The sequence below is a fragment of the Haplochromis burtoni genome, unplaced genomic scaffold (genome assembly GCF_018398535.1).
Source record: "Haplochromis burtoni strain Fernald_Lab_line unplaced genomic scaffold, NCSU_Asbu1 Contig_181, whole genome shotgun sequence".
Classification (NCBI taxonomy): domain Eukaryota; kingdom Metazoa; phylum Chordata; class Actinopteri; order Cichliformes; family Cichlidae; genus Haplochromis; species Haplochromis burtoni.
The window spans coordinates 473,192-489,975 of record NW_024582542.1 but is presented as its reverse complement, the minus strand read 5'-3'; the positions used below and the strand labels follow the sequence as shown (position 1 = coordinate 489,975).

The 16,784-nt window shown below is 40.2% G+C and overlaps 2 protein-coding genes across 3 annotated transcripts; one reads left to right on the top strand and one right to left on the bottom strand.

The window, feature by feature from the left end:
- The first annotated feature begins 583 nt into the window (after positions 1 to 583).
- LOC102301859 (mitochondrial glycine transporter B) lies at positions 584 to 9,320 on the top strand. Of its 2 annotated transcripts, XM_014337507.2 has the most exons (8): positions 584 to 987; positions 1,271 to 1,379; positions 3,786 to 3,910; positions 5,533 to 5,617; positions 6,013 to 6,192; positions 6,444 to 6,612; positions 8,342 to 8,505; positions 8,605 to 9,320. In XM_014337507.2, the coding sequence occupies exons 2-8, from the start codon at positions 1,365 to 1,367 to the stop codon at positions 8,725 to 8,727; spliced, it is 861 nt and encodes a 286-aa protein (XP_014192993.1). In that variant the 5' UTR covers positions 584 to 987; positions 1,271 to 1,364; the 3' UTR covers positions 8,728 to 9,320. The 2 variants fall into 2 exon arrangements, with proteins under 2 accessions (XP_014192993.1, XP_005934530.1); XM_005934468.3 differs by lacking the exons at positions 584 to 987; positions 1,271 to 1,379 and adding an exon at positions 1,395 to 2,981.
- Positions 9,321 to 10,799: 1,479 nt separating this feature from the next.
- LOC106633452 (macrophage mannose receptor 1-like) lies at positions 10,800 to 13,098 on the bottom strand. Its single transcript, XM_014337497.2, has one exon. The coding sequence runs from the start codon at positions 12,983 to 12,985 to the stop codon at positions 12,236 to 12,238; it is 750 nt and encodes a 249-aa protein (XP_014192983.1). The 5' UTR covers positions 12,986 to 13,098; the 3' UTR covers positions 10,800 to 12,235.
- Positions 13,099 to 16,784: the final 3,686 nt, after the last annotated feature.

The window sequence follows — 16,784 nt, the reverse complement described above, 5'->3', positions numbered from 1 at the left end:
CTCCTGCCTGGCAGCTCAATCTTCAAAATCCTTTGTCAAATATATCTCGACCATGGCTCGTCTCAACACGTCACTACCTTGTTCTCTAAACAGCTCAATCAGAGCTGTCCCTCTGGTATACTCAGCAAGTGGTGATTATTCTAAACCTATAATAATGAAAGAAAATGTCAAATAAACCTTGTTGATGTTGCAATGTTCATCTTCTGTGGAACAGCAGCGCCATCTTGAGGCTATTGTCAGAAATACAGAAACTTACATTTTACAGTGCATGCATGTCCTGGTTTGTGCTCTAAAATAAAAACTAGGAGGAGATATTCAAATTATCTATGTTTAAATAATTCTAATATTTAAACATTTAAGTTTAAAATCGGCAAACTGTTTTCATACGTAAAGGATACGTTCTGCTATAGCAAAACGGCCGAAATACAATTATAGCCAAATAAAAGTGACTGTGACAGAAATAGATAAATAAATGATAAATCACTGTAAGCAGATAAACTCAATTATGTAGAAAAAGTCAAAGGAGCTCAATAAGAAAAAAAAAGATGGATATCTGTCACACTGACCTCGATACATAACATGTTTGACAATACACGCACACACATACCCTGGGTGTGTGTGTCGGCTTTGCCCTGCAGGTGAACTTTACCGGCCGCTCACTAACAGCCGCAGCAGGTACATGTGATGATTCGCGTTTCACCACTCCCGTGTTTAGTGATCGTGGTCTGACTGAAGACACACCCGGTTTATTTGGAACTCACACTCAGACGTGTTAGCGTTACATTTTATTTCGCACAACTCACGAAGTTGGCTAGCTAACACTAACGTCGTTGAGCTAGCCCTGTCAGGCGGCGTTAACGTGTTAAAGGTAACGCTGGGTTAAAGGAAATGTTTTCAGACTATCGCAGTAAATATAAAATATGGACTTTCTTCAGCTAACAGCGGTGGCTGTCACCTCCAGCGATCCCTGAAACACTACAACATCAGGTAAGAGGAGCTAGCATGCTACGTTACCAGGCTAGCTAGTCGCTAGATGTGTTTGAATGACTTTTTCTGAATATCTGAAACTAATCTGCCTGTTGGAGCTCACATCTTTGGTCGCTTTAAGGCAGTTATATGACTTAAGAACAGCTGGCTTGTGAATGTTGGCCGATGTCCTAACTTCACCTTACCACACTGGTGACAGCTAGCTAGCCAGCTAAATTAGCCGCTACACCGGCAACCTCAATGTTTTGAAATGTGACTCATGGCTGCCATCTGATTTCTCCAGTTTGAATCCACTGTGGCCTAACCTAACCGGTTTCAAAACGGCGGCGGCAGCACAGGAGAAACTGGACCCGTCCGGCTCAGCATCCAGCTCAAAGATGGAGTTGGCAGCGGTGAGTGCTGCCATGTTTGTCATTGACAGCGTGCAGACAAATGGTCAATTACCTGATGCGACACGTTTCCCTCGTATAACAGTTGGGATTTTTAGCGCAGGGAAACATGAGTGATGTCTGTCGCTTACTTATAGAAATGCCATTTCAATTGTAGCTCTCAGTATTTCTAGGGAAATGCACACCTTGTATGACAGTATAGACCCACAGGCGACTTCATTAGGTACAGGCTTGTACACTGTAATCCTAAAGTGATGAATTGTTTTAGCAACAATACTCAGATAGGCAGTAACATTTAAACAATGCTCTATTATGTTGGTACTATGAGGCCCAAAGTCGTCACACACACAAAATATAACACACATTACACCAAAAAGAGCATGCTATCATGTGGTTTACACCAATTTTTAACCCTACTGTCCAAATCTGACAGCAGAAATTGAGACTCATCCAACCAGACTCATCCGCTTGCTCATAGGGTCTCGACTTGATTGTTGGGGTTTTGTCTATTTTCAAAGTATTATTGTAGGGTCTTTACCTTACAATGTAAAGCACCTTAAAACTCTTAGAATAAGATTGAATTGAATTTCTTCAATCGTGTATTGTCCAGTATTGGTGCAAATCGACGCCCATGTGAATTATAGCCTCATTTTCCTATTTCCTTATCTATGGACTGGCTACATTGTGATCTTCTGCTGCTCTAGCCCATCTGCGTCAAGGTTTGACCTGTTGTTTGGTCAGAGATGCTCTTCTGCATACTTGCGTTGTAACGAGTAGTTATCTGAGTTACTGTTGCTTTAGTTAAAGCTCAAAGCAGTGTGTTCGTTCTTCTCTGACCTCTGACACCAGGAAGGCATTTTTGCTGTCACACACTGGATTTGTTTTCCTTTGTTTTGGACCATTCTCTATAAACCCTGGAGATGACTGTGTAGGAAAAATCCCAGAAGATCAGCGTTTTCTGAAATCCTCAGACCAGCCTGTTTGGCACCAACAGCAGTGTCATGTTGAAAGTCACTTACATTAAATTTCTTCCCTATCCTGATGCTCTGTTTGAACTTCAGCAGGTCGTCTTGGCCATGTTTACATTAATTAGATTAGATATTTGCATTAACGAGTAGTTGAACAGCTATTCTTAATAAAGTGACTCAGTGTATAGCTTCATATTTTCTCCTGTTAAAACTAAAACTAGCATCCTTATGATTGACCTGAATGTAAAGTCCACGTGAACTGCTCCATGACTCATGCTATTTGAAAAAAAAAAGCATTCTAGCACTGAGCTATACAGAGGGGCGAGCGCCAAATACAGACGCGCGAGTGTGTGTGTGTGTGTGTTTGAAAGATAAAGATAGAAGCCCGTAGAAAAACGTGGGCTAGATTAAGCTTCTGCTTTGGCTGCTGAAATGGGGGAGGGAGGACGGGAAGCAGGAGAAAAGCCATTGTAGGTTGGCGAGAGCGAGTGAGCGAGGGGAAGGTTTGTAAGAGATGGAGGTTTATTTTATAATATGTTATTTGTAAGAGCAGCATCACAGATAGAGGGAGGTGAAAGTGGGCAAAATGCAGGAAAAACAGGATTCTCAGAGCCGAGCCCCGGGCATCCCGGGGAAGGTAGGACAGCATCTTTGTGCTCAACGTGTGATTTAAAGTGTCTCGTGTGTGTGTGTGTGTGTGTGTAAAGGCAACGTATAGAAGGCTGATTATGATTATTTGTGGTTTGTTATTGTTGTTGGAATATTTATTTATTTTTGCCAATTGATATAATTTCTGTTTAACAGTTTACCTTCAGGTGTAGCTAAATTTAGCCCCTGTCTGCGTGTCACATTCTGCCTGCCTTTTTGTCTACAAGGCATGTACCCACTGATAATGTTCAGTCTCACTTTAATTCTATGCAACAGACAGTGTGTGTGTGTCTGTGAGTGAGTGAGTGAACTGTCTCTACACATCTCCATCATCTCCACTGTGTAGGAACCTGGCCTCTGCTCTGTGCTACAGGGTGTTTTATTGCAGTGGAAATGTCACACAAACATATTTAGATTTTAATCCTAAGTCCAATTCATGTATATTTATGATGATATTTTCTTTGCTTTGTCAAGCTGTTTTTATGCATAGTTGTTTGAGAATGAATATCTACGGATTTCTCTGCCGTTCAGCAAGAGGTGACCAGTGGCGAAGAAGATGCTGAACGGCATATTTTTCTCGTTATCCTCTTTACGCTGTGACTAATCCTTTACATTTCTTTCTGCTTTATCTCCCTTCTTGTCTGTTTTCTGTCTCTCTCCTCTTTTCTGGTCCGCCATTTCTTTCTCATGTCACTTCCTCGCTTGTCCTCTCGTTGGTTTTCTCCCATCCTTCCTTTTCCTCGTCTCTCTGTCGGTCTCCATCGTCCTTCTTTATGTCTGTCGTTGTCCTCAGGCTCACCCAGCTCTCAAAGCCTTTATGTGTGGCTCCCTCAGTGGCACCTGCTCTACACTCCTCTTCCAGCCTTTGGATCTGGTGAAGACACGACTGCAGACCCTGCAGAACAATGCCAAGCCCGGGTGTGTGCACACATTCACACAGATACACAGTGAGAACATTTCACCTGCATGTACATCAGACACGTGTACATCACCATGCCTCTGATTTTATCCTTTTTTCTCTCCCCCTCTCTTTTTCTGACTTTAACCCACTCACATACACATAAAAAGCATAAGAGGACAAAATCTTCTGGCAGTGCCAGCCTCAATCTCTTGGTATGACCCATATGGGGCAATTAGTCACACCAGCAGGAGGTAATTATGCTGTCAGGCTGCTGGGTTGCAATTACAGCCACTGAGAACAGCAAATGTAAACATTTAAAAGTGGAGTTTTATTTATTTCACATGTGGAGGCCTTTCTTTAGCACAGAGCTCCAGAAGGATCATTTCTGTGGTAATTGATTTCACAATAGTGATTCACCACAGCTGTAACCATTTATTGTCAGCATGTCTTTGAGTGTTTACAGTACTGTGCAAAAGTCTTAGGCCACCCCTCATTTATTTATGTTTTGCTTTGAAAATTGAAAACTAGTGGAGCAGTGTATGGAAATAGTTTGACTTTCAAGTCATTAGAACTGTACAATATTTGGTGTAGCTGCTTTAATCCGTCAAGACAGTCTGAACTCTGCTGGGCAAATTTTCTTGTCATTTCTTTCAGTAGTCTTCAGGGATAGTTCTCCAGGCTTCTTCAAGGACGTTCAAGGCTCTCCTTTGGATGTTGGCTGCCCTTTGTTCTGTTCTCTGTTAAGGTTGAGGTCACTGCTGAGGTCTGGGCTCTGGGGAGGCCAATCCATTTTCCTAAGAACACATCATGCTGAACATGTTGAATTTTCTGCTAATAGCTCTTTGGCAATCGCCTTCTTGGTGCAAAAATAGTGTTTCATGCCTGTCAAACTGTGGTCTCTAGATTTAAGTAAAGAAAATGGGAACAAATGATGTGTTTTTATGACAGGCTGCTCTTAAAAAAGTCCCTAAAGATCCATCCATCCACTTAGCTTATCCTTATCTGGTATGGGCCGGAGCCTATACCAGTTAGAGGCAAGAGGCGGGGTACACCCAGGAAAAGTCGCCAATCTGCTAACACAGAGAGACAGACAACCATTTGCACTCACGTTCATGCTTGGGGGCAATTTAGAATCACCAATGAATCTAGCCCCACTAACTACAGTTCTTAGGACTGTGGGAGGAAGAGGACCCATGCAAACTCCACACAGAAAGATGGAGTCGAACTCATGACCTACTTGCTGTGAGACAACAGTGCTAACCGCCGTGCCTAAAGATACAATTTAGAATTAAATTTTTGTTAAGTTGTTTGTTTGTAGACACAACACTGGTTCATCCTTTGAGTTACGTGTCTTATTTTATGCTCTAATGACTCATAGGTCAGTGTTAAGTGGCTTAACAAACCAAAAAATAAATAAGTTCCTGAAAGTGGTCGGGTACAAGGACTGGACTGAAAATTGGTGGAAAAGCAGCCAATTTCCAAATAAAAAAACTTTGGAAGACCTTCAGAAAGCCTGGCTCCTTGGAAGCAAAATATAAATTAGAGGAGGCTTAAGTTTTTTTGCACAGTAGTGTGTAATGTTTTTTTTTGTTTGCACAATTTAATTTGTTTGTATTGATTTCAAAATTTTGTCTTGCAGCGCACCCAAGGTGGGAATGTTTAGCGTTTTCATCAATGTTATTAGGACAGAGAAGTTCTTCAGTCTGTGGAAAGGTGTTTCACCGGTGAGCAACTGAATGCACCGTTTTCATTATTTACAACAAATCCTGTTTGTTGCACGTTTGTACGCAGATGGCTGCCCTTCCCCTGAGCCTGGTTCTACCAGAGGTTTCTTCCTTTTAAAAGGGAGTTTTTCCTTCCCACTGTCACCAAGTGGTTGCTCATAAGGAGTCTTCTGATTCTTGGGGTTTTCTTTTGATTATTGTACGGTCTTTACCTTACAATAAATAGAACTTTTGGGCGACTGTTGTTGTATTTTGACGCTATATAAATAAACTGAATTGAAATTTTATTCTCCCACCAACACTCAAACTCATAGCGCATGCTCCCCTCTAAGAAACCCATGTAAATTCTGCCTTTGTTTTTAACCAAGACAACAAAAACTGTTCTCCCTCTGCAGTCATTTGTGCGCTGCATCCCTGGGGTGGGTATCTACTTCAGCACCTTCTACTCCCTGAAGCAGCACTTCTTCCTGGACCGAGCTCCCAACGCTGGCGAGGCAGTTCTGCTCGGAGCGGGTGCCAGAGCTGTGGCCGGAGTCTGCATGTTACCATTCACAGTCATCAAGACGCGCTTCGAGGTATCTACCAGCTAACAGACTCTGACGCCAGATGGTCAGAGATGAAATGTCTACTAATCTTCTCACATCTGTTTTTAAAATAAAGTTGTTGTGGAACTGCTTTTAGTCAGAGGTTTTTGCTCTATTTTATTATGACCCTCTTTTCTGTGGAGACACGTAGTGTGGATACAAAAGCAGTCATTTACATCTATTGTCACTCAATCAACCGCATGATTAAAGACATTTCATTTCAATTTTTCTGTGTTTTTCAGAGTGGCTTTTACAGTTATGTGAGTGTGCCCGGTGCTCTGAGGAGTATGTATGAGACGGAGGGAATCAGGGCTCTGTTTTCTGGGCTGACTGCCACGCTGCTCCGCGACGCTCCTTTCTCCGGCATCTACGTCATGTTTTACAGCCAGGCCAAGAGAGCGCTGCCTCAAGGTGAGAGTCACACTCAGTCAGCAGATCAAAATGAAGGTTAAGAAAAATGTGAAGAGTTATGTTTTGCCAGGAACATAATGCAGAAATTTGCATTAGTGTTTTAACGCTTGTGCAGAAAATCAATCGGGTGGATTTAGTGCTTGTACAGTTCGTTCTGTGAGCAAAATCAGTAAAGCTGCGCACAGACTGATAATGAATGACTGAAGAAGTAAATTGGGTGGCTAAAAATTCTGCAAGCAGCTGTATGCTGCACAATCACAATCACATTTATTCACGTCCACCACAGAAGGTAGCCCAGCTTATATGAACCATTAGAGAAAGTCCTTTATTTTCTTTGACAAGTCCCTCCATCGTGTAGCAGTTTCTGCATTCACATAACACACGAAAGATCCTGGATTCAGTCTTGGGAGCAGACACAAATCCCTTTGTGGTTGTGTCTTTCTGACACAACCACAAAGGGTAAAAATCTACCCAGTCAAGATATGCGGAGATGCCCGCTGTGACGGCCCCTTGTGAATAAGAGAACTTTTATTTAATTATAAGCAAAAATCCTGAACTTGATGCATTCCCATTTTCACAATTTCTTTCCATTTCACACCTTTTTTGTGCTAAAAGCACTTGATGTAAAACATATGAAGCAACATGTTGTGGAAAACCCTCACTGTGAGCGCTGATGTCTTGGTAGCGCTTCATAATACGACTCTGATGTAGTTTCCCAACTTTTACCATGTAAACAAATTAAATGGTTTATGACAAATGCTTAAAATGTAGGTAGAGAGAAAAAAACTGAGTAACAATAATTATACTGTGAGTATATTGTAAGAAAGAAGGTTGTTTTCCTTTTGTAAATTCTAATTATCTAGTAATATTAGAGGTTCATGTTTTATTATTGTGTAACCTTACTTCTGTCTCTGGTTGTAGGTGCACAGTATCATTGAGGGGATGTGAGGGCTTTTAATTGCAATGTGCAAAAGGGGTTCTTACATGGTAATTGCAAGTTACTATTAGGAGTGAAGGCTTTAATATAGAATATCCTGTTTCCCCTTCTTACTCTGTAATTAAACAGTATTATTAAGATGATGGGAGGCCTGTGTTACAGAGCATCCCATTTCTCCTAATAGTAACTTGTAATTACTGTCTAAAAATGGGTTCTTGCCTTGTAATTGCAAGCTACTGTTAGGGGTGTGGCCAAGTGAATTGGTGATGTACATTAGGGCTGTCGCTATCAAACATTTAATTAATTGAGTATCGATTAATAGAGTAATGGGATAAGGCAGCCGTTCTCAAAATACCCTTTCACACTTTAAATACTGATAAATACTTTTGTCTTATTAATGAGCCATAATAAATATTCAAAAGAGAAAAGCACAGGTCTTTAACAATCCACTGCTTCATGGTGTAACATTTTTAGAAACTGCAATATTTTTAGTATTTTACCCAAAAACAACATCTGTCAAAAACCCTCTCACTGTATTTACATGCCAATAAAAATGTGGGTGAAATGCTCGCGCTTACACGGAGACAACTGAGCGCTACAGAGTTTTAACATTAAAACATCGCAGCAAGAAATTTGTGTCGAATATGCTTTATAATCGAGTTACTCAATGAATCATCGCAGCTCTTTGTGAAACTGTGATGTTTAATGTTTTCCACGTATTTTTCTCTTTCTGTGGTTTGACTGATTGTTTTTATTTAAATCATCTGACATCCTCGGGTTCTCTTCTCTCAGAGGTGACCTCGGCGCCCTACGCCCCGCTGGTGAACTTCAGCTGTGGGGTGATTGCGGGTGTCATGGCATCAGTAGTAACGCAGCCTGCAGATGTAGTGAAGACTCACATTCAAGTCAGACCCTCCCACTGTAGCACAGCGGGTGCAGTTCGCCGCATCTACATGGTGTGTACTCACGTTTTTGTTGTGTTTTTCAGTAAGAAGCAACACTTTCACTATTATATAACATCTAACTGAGGATTGCTGCTCTGGCCTTTTCTTCAGGAGCACGGCATGGCTGGGTTTTTTCGTGGAGCTGTGCCCAGGTCTCTTCGACGCACTCTCATGGCTGCCATGGCTTGGACTGTGTATGAACAGCTGATGGCTCGAATGGGCCTCAAATCCTGAAGAGCAAAAGTTTTTAGCTGCAAGAGAAGGGAAAGAGCTATAAGAGGATACTTCTGTATTATTATTATTATTATTATTATTATTATTATTATTATTATTATTATTATTATTATCATCTAAGAAGTAAATGGAGCTGAGGAGCTTACAGGGTCAGTGAGCCAGCAGTAACAAGATAATAAGCAAAGGAAGCAGGTGGATAAATGCCTGAAACACATGAGTAGGAGTGCTCTGTGTGTGTGTGTGTGTGTGAAACTGTTCGGGACTGTGATGTTACACCTGAAGCACTCTTATGTCCGTCTCGGACTGTAGTGACACTCCCTGCTGTGAAGTGAACTCGTCCCTCCTAATATTTATGTTCCTGAGGTATGGCTACTAGCGATCAGAAAACGGGGCCAATGGCTCTTCTGGCTAACAGAGTTGCCTTTGACGATGTTTTAAAATACCGTAGAAACGAACGAGACACTCAATAAGCTGGTGTCCCTTACATCCGATGAAGAAGCAAAGCACTGCAGGTTCTGCCATATTTGTTCTGACAAGATTGAGCAATGTTTCGCACTTGCTGACTGATCTTTTTTTTTTTTTTTTTTTTTTTTAAGAAGCAGAGAAGTTTATTTGTTTCAGGCTCAGACAATCAGTACTCACACAGCTGCATTATGGGAAAATGGAGGCCAATGCTAATAACTGTGTTAAAGCCTTTGTTGCTGTATTGCTTAAAACTTTGCTAGCTACGTTTCTATAAAACTATGGTGCGTTTTCGACTCGGCGTAATGATAGCCACATCTGTAGCTAAATCAATGAATAGCAGTGATTTCATCTCACGAGAAAAACCCAACAAAAAAGTCAGGATTTTATGGAGTTTTTATTTTAAATGAATTTTATAAATAAATTGTTTGATTATTTGTAGGATTTTTCATTTTGAGACAACCTGTGGAGCTTCTCAGTAGCACTGTGGTTTTAATTCTCGGTAGTTTTGCTTGTTTTCTGCACACAGGAGTAGCATTATATATATATAAATTAAAAAAAAGGCAACTTTGACTTTATTTTATGATGAGGGATTTGATTTTTGTAGGAAACACTGAATGTAAACACAGATTTCTGCGTTTAAAAGAAAACTCCACCTTTAAAGGCGCTGCAGGTTGCCCTTCACCCTGCATTTAAATGAGCACTTTCACAAATTTATTTTCTTAGTACACATATATATATTTAGGTTACCAGGCGAAGTTGAAGTCATTTAAGTATTTCAGGTTTTGCTGAAGTCGGGTACCTCCTCTGATCAAACAGTATTTCCAGAATATTAAGCTTCCAAGTGAAGCATTGCTTAATCATTGCGCTGACATGTTTATAAAGAGTCCATACCGGTGATGGAGCCGTGGATCTTGTCTTTGTACAGCCTCATTCTGGAATTGTAAATATGTGACTTAATACAGAGTTGCTGATTTAACAAAAAAAAGGGTCACACTAATGAATTCCTGTAGTGTTTGCATAGATGTTATTTATTATTAATATAAAAGAAGAGGTGGTATAATAGAGAATAATGTCTTTGTGTCTGTACATAAAATGCAAACTGAAAGACCACTCGGTGCGATCTTAGAACAGCGATGGTTGCCACCAAGAAGTAATTGTGTGTTTTACGTGAGAGGAGTTTATAATAATGGCTTCCTGTGAGTCAGCAGATAAGCCCAGTTTAATGAAAGTGAGGCGCTGAGCGTCTCTTCAGACCTACAGGCTGTTTAAAGGAAAAAGGTAGTGAAGTAGGAGTTCATTTAAAAGCCTCCATGTTTGCTGTCTTAACTTGAGCTGTGCCATAATTCCCACCACCTCACCTCCATTGTTGTGACTGTCCTGCATTCAGTGTTACAGTAGACACTCTGTCTGTGCACGTGTTTGCTCAGACAGATGCTGTGCCTGTCTGATTTTTAAGTTGAATAAAAATCTCCTGTTTTTGTTTTTGTTGTTTCCAAAAGTGATTTTGACTTTGTGTTGTTATAAATGAAGAGGAGTTTGATGTTTGATCATTTTATTCGCAGTTTTGTATCCAGAACATCTCTCCTAAACCATACCGACTACAATGTGATCCACGTTACTGACAGAACATGCATGTTGCTATTAAACACAGTCAAGATAAATATACAGAATTAGATGATGTAACACATTCAGTAGATATTATCTAGGGCTAGCCTGTGAGAACAATGATGAGGCATCTGCTTGTTATCATATACAGTTTCCCACAGAATGTATGGAGGGCATCATTAAATAATTAAATGTGTTATCAATTAAAATTTAAAATGTATTTAATACTTTAAATGAAATGAATTTGTTTATATATTTAATATTCAGTGTAAATTAATGAGACATTTAATTAACTAATGACATTAATTTAATTATTTATTGCTGTTTTATTTAATTCATTTTGGCACCCAAAGCCATAACATTATATTTATAACTAATGTATTGTGCAATCTGTTCTCATGCTAAGACCATCAAAGACAAATTTATTATCTACTACACTCCAAACTTTTATTTTGAAAGTTCAGTCAGTCTTCAGTCTGCTAGCCTCCTGCTGAATCCCTTGCTGAAAACGGTCCTCAGCATCAATCAGTTGTCTCAGGTCTCTCCTCCGATATCAGGCGCACTTCAATCCACTGCAGCTGGACTGCATCAGAAGCCTTTTTGTGCTCTGAAGATCCCCTGTGAACTGGATGGCCGCTCTAATCAGCACTCGCAGCTGGAAGCTCTGGGCTGCTCGCTTTTTCTTTTCCCCTCCCCTCACTCCTCCTAACTAGTCATGGCAGATGACCTCTCCTCCCTGAGCCTGTTCGGCTGGAGGTTTCTTCCTGCTAAGAGGGAGTTTTTTCTGTCTAACGCCACAAAGTACTTGCTCATAAGGGGTCGCTCGATTGTTGGGGCTTTCCACTATAGGTTGTTAAAATTGTTGCCATGTAAATAAGCCTGGATTAAACTGAAATGCTGCAGAGTAGAATGATGAACGCTGTCACCAGCTGCAGGCCAAGACTGTGGAACTGGAGTACCTCCACAGACTGAGGAACACACTGGATCAGCAGCTGGTTATTGATGAATATGGTTAAGAAGGAACAGATCTTCTCTGTCTGTTTGTGGGAAACATTTATACAGCAGCACAGCATGTAGGAAGCCTTTCTCTTGAACCAGCCTAACATTAAAAGATGACGTCAAGTAATGCCACTTCACTAAAGATTAAAAACCAAAACGGTTGGCAAACCTATGAGAATCCATTTTTAAGTCTTTTACACATGCAAAAGTTTCTAAATGAATTTTTACATCAAAGTTAAATTCTAATAAACATTCTCACACTTTTTCTACATTTGTTTTTAGAAAAATAAAGCTGACAGACATTCGTGTTGTATGTTTGTCATTCTGCGCTACATAGGATGAAAGAAAAACAGGATGACTCTAAATCTCAGCACAAAAACTAGAGAAACAAAAACTGAGAAAGAAACCTTTGCTTTAACAGCTCAAATGCAATTGGGATTTACACGCAAATGAAACTGAGTTTCTCTTTGCAGTCCAGATTCTCCCACACTCCGTTTTTGTTTATAGCTCCACAGTAATTTCGACCTGGACACTGGTGCTCCCGATCCCCTACTGACCAGGCCTCGTATATCAGAGGGCTGCCGTCCACCCACACCCAGCGATCAGCCAGGAAGCACAGCCCGATCCACACCCGATCGGTGACGGTGCCCTGCTGGATCTCTTTCAGGGTCAAAAGGTTCTCGGTCTCAGAAGTCAGACTTGTGAGCGTAGTGTGTGTCTCTTTACAGTACTCCAATGCTTCCTCCCAAGCCATCTTCTCCTCCATCACTGTTGTGCTGAAGCAGAAAAAGGGCAGTTCTCTCAATGGTGAGGAACCAAACCATCCCGTCCCCGTGGTACAGCCGTCCCAGCACACACGAACAAAAAGATTATAATATGTAGATGGTTGGGACTCATCCCAAACTATGCTGGTTTCATATCCTCCTCCTGACCATTTCCAGTATGTGCCTGTTTTGTAGAGACCGATCCAGAACTCACCAGAAACTTTTCCCAGGGTTGCTTTTCTCAGTTGCTTCTCTTCCCAACTTGTACTTAGAGGGGAAAGATCAGCGTAATTGGTTTGGCAGTACTGTTGAGCAGCATACCAGTTCAACCTGTTTTGCACGTACACATGTTTACCAAATTTCTGCCCTGTCAGGTACGGCGAGGCGTTTACAATAAAGAGCATTTTCCAAAGCAGGGTCTTCATGCTGGTTCAGCCGACTGGCGTGATGAGCCTTAGCCTGTGCTTCCTCCTCAGTTATTGCTTGAAATAAATCGAGGAACACCTCCTGCTGACTCCCTCATTCTTCTGTCACTGCATCTCATGCATATGACATCATGTAAATACAATTTGATTACCACACCCTGGATTTTTACTCCGCCCATCATCTTTAATGCACTCCAACCCCCACACCTCCATGTTTCACGTGAGTTTTGAGAGCATCAGCAAAGACCGCATGAAATACTAAAAACTACTGTTGCCTTCACAGTTCATACATGTTAAGTACACATTATCTCTCTGTGATACTGAAGCTGATTATGCTGATGTAATGTGGTCTGTAATGGAGAGTAAACCACCCAGGTAAGTTCACTTAATGTGGGTAGATAAAGGTAAATAAATGGCTATATTAAAACTAACCAAGAGTTATAACACAAGCTGCTGATGGATTTATCTCACACTAAAAGGACATGTTGGTGACATAACATTAAAGCACGTGGTTAATGTAGTCAGGCTTCAAAGCCAAAAGTAAAATTGAAATAAGCACTAGGTTCATTTTGCTTGCAAAATTGCAGGAATGAACTTGTGTCATGGAAGTCGGCACAAACTTTCCTGAACAATTTTGTTTAGTAAATTTATTTCCATTTCACATTGAGAAACAAAATGTTCTGTTTGAGCTCACATGTCATTTTCTCTTTCTACATGCTTCCCTCATGTTTTCTGTGGCAAAACTGAAGCCTCAGTGTGCATCACAACCTGCCAACAGCCTCTAAAAGAACAGTGGCAAGAAAATATACTGAAGGGGTGTGAAAGGGTCTACTGAATGTGTGTTATGCAGTCATGTTAGAAAAATAAGCAGTCAGACCATTTTCTAATGTGCAATGAACACAAAGCAGGCTCAGAAATGACCAGATGTGATACTATAAAGCTTTAATTATATGTTGTTGGTGGCCCCAAATAAACCCAGATGGATTGATCTGTGCATTAAAACGTGTCTGTGGACGCAGGTTGTACAATTTTGTAAAACAGCCTGTTCTCAAATGTCAGGCTGGTGCAACCATAAACATAAACTAGGATGAAATAGGAGACTAAAAATAACGACAATTATATTTGATCAGAGGACCCCATTCATGTCTTTATAGCTGGCTGAAAAGGGCTGTAGCGCTCTCTTAATTATACATAAAATAGAGGAATTTAGCTACAAAATTTATTTACATAACTCTGGTTCTCAGGTTTGATTTAATCAGTGTCAACTGATTGTTGGTTTGGTAAAAATTTGATTACAACTTGCCTGATGAGGTGTTAAAAGGACATTTTTATTGAGACTTGATGTGGATGGTGTGGTACAGTCTGTGGTGTGATTGGTGTAGCAGGCTGCTGTGTTTACAACGTGTACTGGTCATTGTTGCCTGCTGTGAACAACAAAGACCTGACTAACGGCGCAGAGTCCACCCATCAGGGATGACTCGCCACCACGAACTGTGTGCTCTCTCAGAAGAGTCTTTATGTGGGCGTCACAAAAATGCACATAAATGCACGTGCAGAGTCTCTCTCTCGCTCTCTGGGAGAGGCAGGCCATTAGAAAAGTGAAGGAGTGAGACAAAGGATCAAAAAGAGGTGGAGCTAAAAGTTAAAAAATAAGAGCCAATCAGAACTAGAACCAGCCAGGAGCCAATACACTAAGAGCCTGCTTTACATAGTTGTAGCTCGTCATCTGTGTGTGTGTGTGTATTGCCGCTCTCTTCCACATTGAAAGGAGCCAATTGAGGTGGTTCAGGCAAATGACTAGGATGCATCCTGGGTGAGGTGTTGCAGGCATGTCCCACCGGGAGGAGGCCACAGGGGAGACCCAGTCACATGTACTGTGTTATAAAATATCAGGTAGCCATTATTTGGTTGTTAATAAGCCAGATGTTTATTGTACACTGAATTCAAGATCAGGATCACTGGTTGAAATATAAATGAACAATTTGTTGAAGTAGAAAACATTAAAGAGTCTGCAAAGTCATACAATATGCTGGACAGGAGAATGAAGTGCATAAAATGAGGCAAATATATATATATATAGACTATTTAATATTTTTGAAAATGCACAGAACCAAATATTTGCTTTGATTATATCTTTGAATAAGAGGTGCCCATTTAAGATTTATGAAAGGTTTCAAATGCAAAATTGGTGACAAGAGACTGCTTCAACTACAGATATCACACACAAAGATTCATGTAAATACAAGCAGCTAAATCATTATTGAAAAAGTCATATTGCTGAAAATATGTTTGAGATATTTTTTTCACCACTGTTTCTACAAATTTTGTTCCCTCAGCATAAAAATTGTACACATTTTTATGTATTTGTTTATTTTTAAGACATCTGCACATTTTTCAATGAGTCTGATAGTTGGATGTCAGATTCTAGATTAGCTGATCTACTGCTAATAAAAAAACAAACTATAATTCATTTCTATAATAGTCTACATCAGCAGGCTGATGAGGATATTCTTACTCTGTCTGCAGTGCCTCATGGCCCCCTCCCAGGTCATTTTCTTCTTCACCACATTAAGCTGATACGAGGAATCTGACCCTTACTGATGCACATTTTCTCTGCCTCTAACAAGGTCGTGTCTTCTGAGATATCAATCTGGATCGCAGCCAACCTGCAGGCACTGGTAAGAATGAGCGCTCCAATGACGATCTTCTCCGTCCTGCTTCTTCTCACGGGAGGAATGAGACTGTCTTTTTTGAGCTCTGGCACTTGGATCGAGTTGATAAAGGAGGAGACACAGTTAATGACATGAATAATTAACATATCTATGTACAATCCGTCTACAACATAATGTGGATTATGGATCATTAACACAATGATAAAACAATTTTGCATGTCCATCTTGATATTTGTTTTGTAGAAACAAATATCATCTTGATATTTGTTTTGTAGAAACAAATATCAAGATGGACATGCAAAATTGTTTTATGGTGAATTTCAGTGTCTGAACTGCTGTTTTTACTGTGGAGGACAAACAAATCCTACCTGCCTGCCTACCTAGGTAGCCTTCAGAGACTGATTTAAACAAAATAACTTATTTGCCTTTCAAGCCATGCATTTATAATTGTGTTTTTGTTGCTTTGGAGTTTGCTTTTCATTGAGTTTGCCAGTCAATGTCCTATGATGTATATAACTTTTTCTTTTCTCAGTATTTCCCAGCTTCACATGGACAAATGCGGCTGTGTCTTACAGTTAACATCCTTATTGTATCCCCACACAAACAGTCACAGATGGCTGCCCCTCCCTGAGTTTTGTTCTGCTGCAGGTTTCTTACTGTTAAAAGGTAATTTCTTTATTTTTTTAATGTTCTTTATGTTTCCTTATTGTGCGTAAGTTTGACTATGGGATTCCTGGGTTGTTAGCTTCCTTTCTAAAATGTTGTTATGTCCTTACCTTGAAAGATAAACTGCTTTCAGAGGATTATTTCTTTGATTTGTCATTATATAAACATTGCTGAGCTGAAGTGAGAATAATGCTGATTGTTGTACGGTGAACTGGACTTCATATACTTAACCTAAAGATTCATTGGTCCAAAGTGATATTCATTTAACTTAATTTCATGACATATACTATAATGTTTTATACTTTTGTATAAAGGGTATGTACGTCTTTGAAAGAAAGAAAAATCAAGCAGTGAGAATCACTCATCTTTATTGTGATGTTTGCACTCAGCTTCAATGATGACTGTGTAAAGTGAAACGTATCTTAAAGAACGATAAACCTACAAATACCAAGAAAATGTTC